This window comes from Mya arenaria, chromosome 8, assembly GCF_026914265.1.
Source record: "Mya arenaria isolate MELC-2E11 chromosome 8, ASM2691426v1".
In the NCBI taxonomy this organism is placed as follows: domain Eukaryota; kingdom Metazoa; phylum Mollusca; class Bivalvia; order Myida; family Myidae; genus Mya; species Mya arenaria.
The window spans coordinates 26,967,498-26,976,918 of record NC_069129.1 but is presented as its reverse complement, the minus strand read 5'-3'; the positions used below and the strand labels follow the sequence as shown (position 1 = coordinate 26,976,918).

General features: G+C 36.2%; 1 protein-coding gene across 1 annotated transcript; it reads right to left on the bottom strand.

The window, feature by feature from the left end:
* Window positions 1-6,538: 6,538 nt before the first annotated feature.
* On the bottom strand, window positions 6,539-9,043 carry LOC128245123 (uncharacterized). The gene is made up of 3 exons (XM_052963360.1): window positions 8,416-9,043; window positions 8,099-8,268; window positions 6,539-7,873 (listed from the first exon to the last, which is right to left on the bottom strand). Exons 1-3 carry the CDS (start codon window positions 8,984-8,986, stop codon window positions 7,559-7,561), a joined length of 1,056 nt encoding a protein of 351 aa, XP_052819320.1. The 5' UTR covers window positions 8,987-9,043; the 3' UTR covers window positions 6,539-7,558.
* Window positions 9,044-9,421: the final 378 nt, after the last annotated feature.

Below are 9,421 nucleotides of genomic sequence, written 5' to 3'. Positions count from 1 at the left end.
CTTACTATATGCCATGTTGTTCAAATCGTGCAACAGATATAAGAATATTAATAGTAATATTAGAGATAATTTTAACACTTTAGATAATATATACAATGATTATTAGGCTGTACGAATACATTTAGTTTTTAACATTGAGGATTACATATGCGAGCGATGTCTGATAAAGTGTCTCCGTATGACTGTATCGTACCTTGGAGGAGTTAGAACCGTTTCATATACAGGCGATGTTGAGATCTTGATATAATATGTTTTCGTTTAAAATGATACTACTGGACTTGTCGTAGTTTCCATTGTATTATGACTTTGAAGTTCTTTGTATTGAAGTTGATTCTTGGTCCGAGAAGGCTTTAAATGTATCAGTTTGCTGTATTTGGTAAATACTGACACACGTTTGAGCTTGGATACCAATAAACTACGCGGAAAGTCTTTGACTTTAGGTGATAATGTCTACTCGTTATTGCGATGCTCTTTCAGTATTTGTTGGTGTTTGATCAGATAATTCTTGTTTTTTGATGTAGTGGACCACGCATATGGTTAATGCAATATTGTAAAAGGTGATTAGGTACGTGGTATAAAAAAACTCTAATAAAAAGCTTCAGTTGCTCACCAATTTCAGTCTTCAACTGTTTCAATACCTTATGCAATGCGAAAAACAGGTACAGTTTTTTTTGTTTGGATTTGCGTCCGTCTTTGTAATTCCGCATTCCTTCAAGCACAGAAAAGACATGTGCACATTTTCTGTCTGACTCATCGGAACAGAAAATTGCCCCACTTAGCCTGCCTTCGCATAATCTTTTTCATCTTAGAGTATGGGTATCACTATCCAGTTCGTTGTGTCTTCGATCATCACATAATGTCCAATGAGATCACGGTATTTGTAAAAAGGTATCGCAATTTTTCCTTTTCGCGGATGGGTTTCTCCTTTTGCCATATGCAGACAGGCCGCTATTCTTGGCGTCCTTTATCAAATATAAATAACCTACTTCGCACATGGTCGCCTGCTAAATTTCTGAGGCGTGTTTCCGGAGTCTCAACAATCATTTTGGCAGCAGAAATTTCATATCTTCCCTGTTTTTATATTTTACATCTTTGCCGTATTTTAATTGTCGAATAATGTTAGCCTTTAGAATAAATGCTGACTGGTTCTTCCTAATATGTGTCCATATCTGGATCAGCAAATTACCTTGCTTAATGGCAACACTTCTGCTCATTACTTCGTGTGTATCCACATAGTGTCCCTGATTTTCCAATTTTATTAACTTACTCACAACCAACTATATAATAGTTGTATCCCATTTATTCCAAAAAGATATTCAAATTCAACAATATTGTACATTTGCAATGCATTTTCAATGCTTTTGGCAGTTTGATGTTGTTCATCAGAATCTTGTATATCGACGTAAATGGTCAGAATTCGATTTCGATATCGACAGCCGCGGGTTCGTTTATCTATTGGAAATATCCCATCTGAGACCTGTTGAGGAAATTATCACTTAAGTTCTAATATACAAAACAATTTCGTTTAAGTGTGACAGGTCATTTAATGAATGTCGTTAGCTGATAACAAATGTTTCGGCATATTTACTGCACTTAAATCAGGTATTGTGTCTGTAAGAACTTATCGTTCCATTTTATTCAAATCGGCATTTTCTCTGCCATGGGTACTTTCTGTTGAAAGACGAATTTGTTTACTTGTAATTGTCAGAGGAAATAGTAAATCGATGTACTGCATCCCTCGGACTGTTCTTTTTCTGACATAATGGACAGTTTTCGGCCTTGTACCCTTACATTAATAGACTCACAAAGGAAATAATGGGACATAAGCATTGATTTTTACATTGAGCAATCTTTGTTTCTAATTTAACCTGGGGGTAGGAAGAAGGGGAGAAGAAAACCAAGCGATAAAAAATGAGTCATTCAAATTACGTATGCTGTCGGTTGATTTGATCACAGATAACAATGATTTGATCGAAAGAAGAATACGTAACAAACAGAAAATAAATTTATTACATGGCAATATTGATTGCACAGAAGAATATTAAAAACAAGAGGTATTGTATTTTTTACTAGAATTAAATGGACAAAGAACCATTAAATTATGATTGAAAATCATGGTCAGATATTTACTCAATTACTACTAATAATAAGACTAAAGGATCCCTTTCCATAAAAAATGAAGAAAGTATTGATTGTTTAGGCTTAATGGACTATATGTAGCCAAGCAATTCTGACACTACAACTTCAAAACAGTTCAGTGAAAAATAATATAAACCCAAACCAGTTTAAAACTGTTACAACATGTTAAATATGAAATGTGTTGTTTAGATTTCAATGGAAGATACAATATCTGCTTCCATTAAAACCAAATCAGCAGAAGAATCTTAACAATGATTTCTAAACTTTTAAATTACCTGTAATTATTTGAAATGGTAAATGAGTTAAATTTAAATTCATTAATATTTTACACAGTCTTGTTCAATTCAGGTTTATACCAACATAGTTCTGTTTTGGTCATTTTACAGTGAAATATGCATGAGCACATGTATTATTTACAAATTGAGATGATCAAAAGTGACCCTTTTGTCTTGCTTAATTGTAAACAAAGAATATTATTTTTGTGATTTTGACAACTGTTTAGTTGTTCTGAGTGTCCTTATCAATCAACTTTGATATTGTGCCTGCATTAAGGGATTCTATTGGAACATATGAGGTTCAAATAGTTTGATGGAAAGATAAGCTGCCACTTTCATTTTTCTTTCAAATACATGAAATATGTCAACAAATTGTTTGGTGAAATAGCGTTTTGTTTGCGAACTTGCGAGGCTGAAATTGAGCTTTCGTGAACCTTATACCTTTAAACAACAATATGCCTCTAAAATGTTGTTTCTTTCCGGTATGTACTGAAAAAAAGTTTCTATATTATTTATTATTAAAGCTGCACTCTCGCAGATATACCATTTTTACAACTTTTTCATTTTTTATTTTGGAAAGAGCAATGTTTTGCTTAAATATCTGCAAACCAATGATAGAAGATTGCTGACAAAAGATCAGATCGCAGATTTTCATATTTCCGTTCGAAAATTAATATTTTATGTACGATCTAATTTTTTTGTCAGCAGTCTTATATAACTGGTTTCAATGGATTTTCGCAAAAATTGGCTCGTTCCAAGACAAAACATAAAAAGGTTGTCACAATGTTCAATCTCTGAGAGTGCAGCTTTAATAGCACTTTTAGTAAATAATACCTGTATAAATACCTGTATGAATGTCGCTTTCACAGGCAAGGGCAGAGTTCAACGCAAACTATCCTGACAGTCGATTTGATTATGCAAGGGACTGTGAGATTAACTACAAACACTTATAAATAGGAGAAACGACTCGCGGCCAAGAGATTTATTCCATATCCAAAAGAGCATATGGAGACAGAAAAAAGGGGATTAACTTAAGCACTAATCAGGTGAATACAAGGGGGAACATAATGAAGAGTTATTTCACTTCAAGCTGTGAGGAAAATACCATTGTTCCAATGTGGTGATTTTGGTTGTGCAATGCCCCCTACTTAAAACATATTGACTCTAGGCTAAGTCCAAGTTTCAAAATCGTGCCAAACAGTAGGCTGCCAAAATATAATGTGATATATTAAAGTACGAATCACTGACTCTACTGATAATATGCATATCTAAATGGTAACAGGAGAAGTCGTTCCAACACACACTCGCAGAACTACGAAGTCGTGCCATATACGGAGAAGTCGCCCCACATGTGTATTATATAGGCGGTATGGTGTGATCAAGGTGTGAGATGGTTATCGGCGCGAACACAATAAATAAGTTAATTGATGGTAATCAACTGTACTATTGTTGACGATGGGTTGAGAAAGGAAGTAAAATAGGCTTCCAATTATTATTTGTGTATAAGCACTGGTGATCAAAGTTAAGTACAAAATTAATACACGTAATAAATTCAAAATAACATTCAAACATATATCATGCATGTAAACATACCAAACTAATCGATTTAAAAATAAAACAGGCATAATACAAACAATAATTATACAAGTATTTACAAGATATAGCACTGCATGGTGATAAAAATAGAAGTATAACAAGTAAATATATATTGATAAATGATATTAATCTCCAATGGGCGCGGCCAACCAATCAAACTGACTTCTCTTAGAAGCTTGCTTGTTATCATTTCTCCATCTTCGTAGTCTTCCATAACTTGTGGAGTCGACCGTTGGCAGTCTTGAAGGTTGCTCGTTGGTAGCGATTGAGGCTCTGCTTTGATATGAGTTGGACTTGGACATCGACGGTCTCTTCTTCAGAATGGAGTATATGAATTAGAACGTAAAATGGGGCGCCAATTTTCCCAACTTTTCCATTTATGCGCCTATGCCATCATTCTACGTCATTATTTGTTCTGACTGTTTCTGGGAAAACAGACGACCTTTCGGGCCGCCAGACTTGTCCCTCAAACCAGGTGACCTTCATCTATGACGTGAAGGTCTGGAGTGCTTCGTGGCCGGATTCGGTCGCGATGTCCTCTAATGTTTCAATCGCTGCCTGTGTGTGCTAAGCCGGCAGGAATGTCTTGTCGCTGTACATATGCGGTTGATAGTCCAAGTCCTTGAATATTTGTATAGAGCGTTTTCGTGTAGTGGAACACACAACCTTTCTGTATTGTTATGGGAAATACAGATCTGACTGCGTTCCAGATAGCTGATTCGAAGTCCATCATGGACCACTGCGCAGCGGGTTGGCCTACCATGGCGGTGGTGATGGCTGTGAATACTCGAATGTAATCTTGAGTTGTCTTCTACTCTTCAAAATGTAGGCCAGAGTAACCTTGACCTTTTTTCCGGAACGCATGAATTGTCAATAGTTGTGTGAATGGGGCCTTGACTATTTTAAAGGTTCTGTCAATGAACCATCTCTGTGCTCTTTGTAGATGATGATGTTGCGCTTTAGTTGACAAGACAATGTGCCTTTTCCCATCGTCACTATGAATGTTATCAACCAGTAATTCGTCCCTCTGATGAAGTTAGTATCCAAGACGAAGTTCTTGCCTGTTGGTACTGGGTCCTTAGGGCGGAGCTTTTCGCAAGAGAAGTTGACCATCCCTACAACTTTGTCCAATTTTGGTAAACAATGGTCCCCTGGTTTTCGGATGTTTTTGGTCACTGTTTCAGCAGCAGCAATAACTGCTAACGACTTCATGAGTTGGCTTTTCCCCAATTATTTTGCCAGGGTATATATCAGTACCTTGTTTACTGCCCCGGGATTAGCTGCATGGGTGTGTTGGTGCAAGCCGTGAATGTATGTGTCGCCAAATTGTATTACAATGGCTAAGCAGCGTACTTTCTTGTTACGTACGCTGCATATCTAGTAAGCATACACCCTCTGTGTTCGGTTTACCGTGTATGTAAAACCATCACTGCTCCCCCACGTTGTGAACCAGTATTTACTGTCGTATATGATACTGAGTTAGTCGCATCATTGATGACAACCTTGTCAACTTGTTGATCAACCATCGATCTGTTTAAGATGGTCTCTGGACGATTGATATGTCTATTCTGGACATCGAGTTATGCGTTGAGGTTGGCCCCTTGTGACTGCTGGACAGGAGACTGTGGCTGCGGGGCTGTGACTGTGGATGCGGGGCTGGCGACAGTGACTGATGGAGAGGGGGCTCGTCGTGTGCATGGATCCCTTCTTTGCGAGGATCTATCTCATCATCTACGTCCACATTTCCTATGGTGCCAGCCTTGGCACAAGTCACACAAATTTTCCTTAGGATATAGTTTGTTATATGCCCATTTTGTTTATTCTGCCAGTATATTATATAATGCTTTACAATTATGAATGCTTTACAATTGTGAAAAGTTAAATAAACCTACACATGTATAATCACACTTGTAACAATTATTTGTAAGTATATGTTAACCAATCCAGCATATACACTTACAATGAGTATTTGGTAAAACAATCAAACTTTTACACTTAAAACAACTATTCGGAAGTATATGTAAACCAATCCAACTTTTACACTTATAATAAGTATAAGCAAGTATATGTAAACAAATTAAACTTGTACACTTACAATAAGTATTAGTTAATATAAAAAAATATGTAAACCAATCAACTTACATACTTATAATTAGTATGTAAACCATTTCATTCATTCACGTTCTGTTTTATTAATTGTTTCAAAATACATTAAATAAACCACAAATATAACAAAGTAACAAATACATCAACAATAAGATAAACATTCAAGTAGACTTGAATCCCTGCAGCTAATTTGGGGAGTTTTTATTTCACTTGCTCATGCTAATAAAATTCTTGCTACTGGGCTTGTCCCTGTACTTTCAGTTGAATAATAATTATTGGATTCCGCTCTAGGTTGACTTCCATGAACACGTTTTTCTGGAGAGATGGTTTGATGAAATAGTTTGTGGTCACCAAGCCGGACAAGTGCGTTTCCTCCGGGTACTCAGGTTTCTTCCACAACACAAGACTACACTCTCGCGTAAAATTGTGTCAAAGAGAGTGGTTAATATAATGTTGAAATAACTTTAACAATCGTTGTAAAATAAATAAGTTTAAAAAAAGAAAAGTAGTGCATGTTCATAGTTACCGCATTTATTTATCATCAGCATATTATTGTGAAAATTGTTATTGATCATGATCATGTGGTAGATTATACTGACCCGCAACCGACCTTGCAGGTCGAAATACAGTTTTCGTACTATTTTCGTAAGAAAATGAATCATAACAATAAATTTGCAATGAAGGAATCGACTATTTTATAATTACATGATGTGTACGTGTTTAAAACAAAATATAAACGAAAAACTGTTTCGTTTCGACACGTAAGAAGAAAAGCGGCCTTAAGAACCATGACAGAAAGAACAATAGGCGACATCATAGCAGTCTGTCTTGATTCCAGAGTCACTAAAAATTAACAAAGCTCCAATTGTTCACTAATTTCATTTTTCAACTGTTCCAGTCCTTCATGCAGTGCGAAAGACAGGTACAGTCCTTTCTTGTTTGGATTGGAGTCCACTTCTTTGTAATTCTGCATTCCCTGAAGCATTGAAAAGACATGTGCGCATGTTCCATTTGGTTCATCGGAACAGAAAATTGCTCCACTTTGACCGCGTTCGCATAACCTTTTCCATCTAAAAGTATTCGTTTTACTATCAAGTTCGCTCGTGTCTTCCATCAGGACATAATGCCCTTCAAGAGCTCTTTGCTTGTAATATGGTACGGCAATTTTTCCTTTCCGTGGATAGGTTTCTCCCTTTGCCCATATATAAACATGCCGCTCCTCTTGGTTTCCTTCGTCAAAACGAAATAACCTACTTCGCACATGTTCGCCTGCTGAATTTCTGAAGCGTGTATCTCTAGACTCAACAATCATTTTGGCAGCAGAAATGTCATATTCGACTCTTCCTCGGCATCTTACAACTTTGCCGATTTCCAATGTCGAATAATTACGGCCTCTACAGTAAACGCTCGCATGTGCTTCAAGAGGTGCGTCCATATCTGGTTCAGCAAAATGCCTTGCTAAAAGACCGTATATCTTTTCTTCTTTCGTTACGTGTGTATCCACCTAGTGTCCCCGATAACCCAAATTTGTTTTCTACCTCACAACCAGCAACATGTCCTGAAAACAGTTGTATCTTATATAATCCAAACAATACTTCAAAATCAACGATATTGTATTTTCGCAATGTTTTTTTGATGCTGTTGCGAATTTGAAGGTGTTGTTTATCATCTTGTTCGTCGACGAATATGTTCAAAATTCGACTTCGGTATCCACAGCCGTGGATTCGCTGGTCTGTTAAAAATATCCCATCGGAGACCTGTGGAGGAGATCATCACTTTAGTGTTTCTATAAGAAAAGGAGCTAGTAGCTTTATTATTGTTATTTCAAGAGGTATGTTGGCTGTATTTGTCAAAATTGCTCTGGATTATTTTTTTCATTGGATGAAAACAAATGATCAAGCAAACTTACCTTATTTGTTCAATCAGGTATTGTTCTCGATCATAATTGTATTCGTAGACAACACGCGTTTCTCAATAATTACCTCATCTGTCAGAACTGGGTATTTCTCTTGAGCTTCAGTTGTGTTTCCTCTTCTTCGAAACAATGCTTCCCCGCTGCGAATTGTGTCCGTCAGAACTTCATGTTCCATTTCATCCAATACGGTAGATTCACCGCCAAGGGCACTTTCTGTTGAGGGATGAAAACTTTTACCTGTAATGGTCAAAGGAAATAGTATGGCAATGCATGTCATCACACTTAATGTAAACAAATCAATTTCCACGACATTAAATGTTGAACTATTATTTATAGGTCTCTGATATTGCTGAAAATTAAAAGAACTAAATATTCTTAACGCACCTGATCGAAGTGTAGTCAGGTCGATGGATAGTTTTCTCTTCTTTGATGTTTGTCCACCTGATATATCATTATTCGCAATCTCTTCCCTAATTCTGTGTAACTGTTCTATCTTTGTCTTGAATTGGTTCAGAGCAAATTGCTCTAGAAGCAAATCTACTCTGGAAATGAATTCATCAGAACTACATTCGAATTTCATTGACTCCGTATCTTGTGAGTTCATTTCATTTGTGTCTCTTGTTTGAAGGAAAACCTTTTGCCGACCATTTCTCATTCCCTCAACTTCAATCAAAGGTCTGCTGTCATTGTCTTCCGTTTTGTGATTTTCTAAATCTCTGGTGTAGATGTCCCTTACAGCATGTTTAGCATCCAATACATCAATAATTTGTTTAGGCAAGAACGCTTTTACTTGGACAGTTAACGGGATACATTTATGAGATATCTGTAGCGATGATTCTGATTCAGGATGAAACTTTTTAAGAAAATAATTACATTTTACATCATGTTCGTCGATGAATTTTGCTACGTGTTTGTATCTTAAGAAAGGTGTTGTTTTTATTTCGAATTCCTCCATAATCTTGCACAAAACCTATAGCTCTCTGTAATACCAAAATGTTTAATAATCCCTAAATCCAACAAGTCATCCCACTATCATAACTATGACAGATCAAACCATGGTTTACATATTGAGTTACTAGGTAATTTTTATTTCAGTTCCAACGAAACCTAATCCCTAACCTTAAACCCGAAAATGGAAAGAAACACATATAAGGTTTACGTTGTGCATTCTACTGTGTATATACTCTAAGCTAAATCTGTTAAAACTGACGTTGTGAAGGAATACGACGCGGAAGTTTTTCACCCGGTTGCTTTTATGTTTATAGAATAAATACAAAGTTAAAAAGGATGGAATGAAAGTTAAAAAATGATTTTCTTTAGAATAAAATGTTGAAAAGATCCGACAGATATCTTCCGTGTTATTTGTAAAATACGTTTATTTGTATTCGGG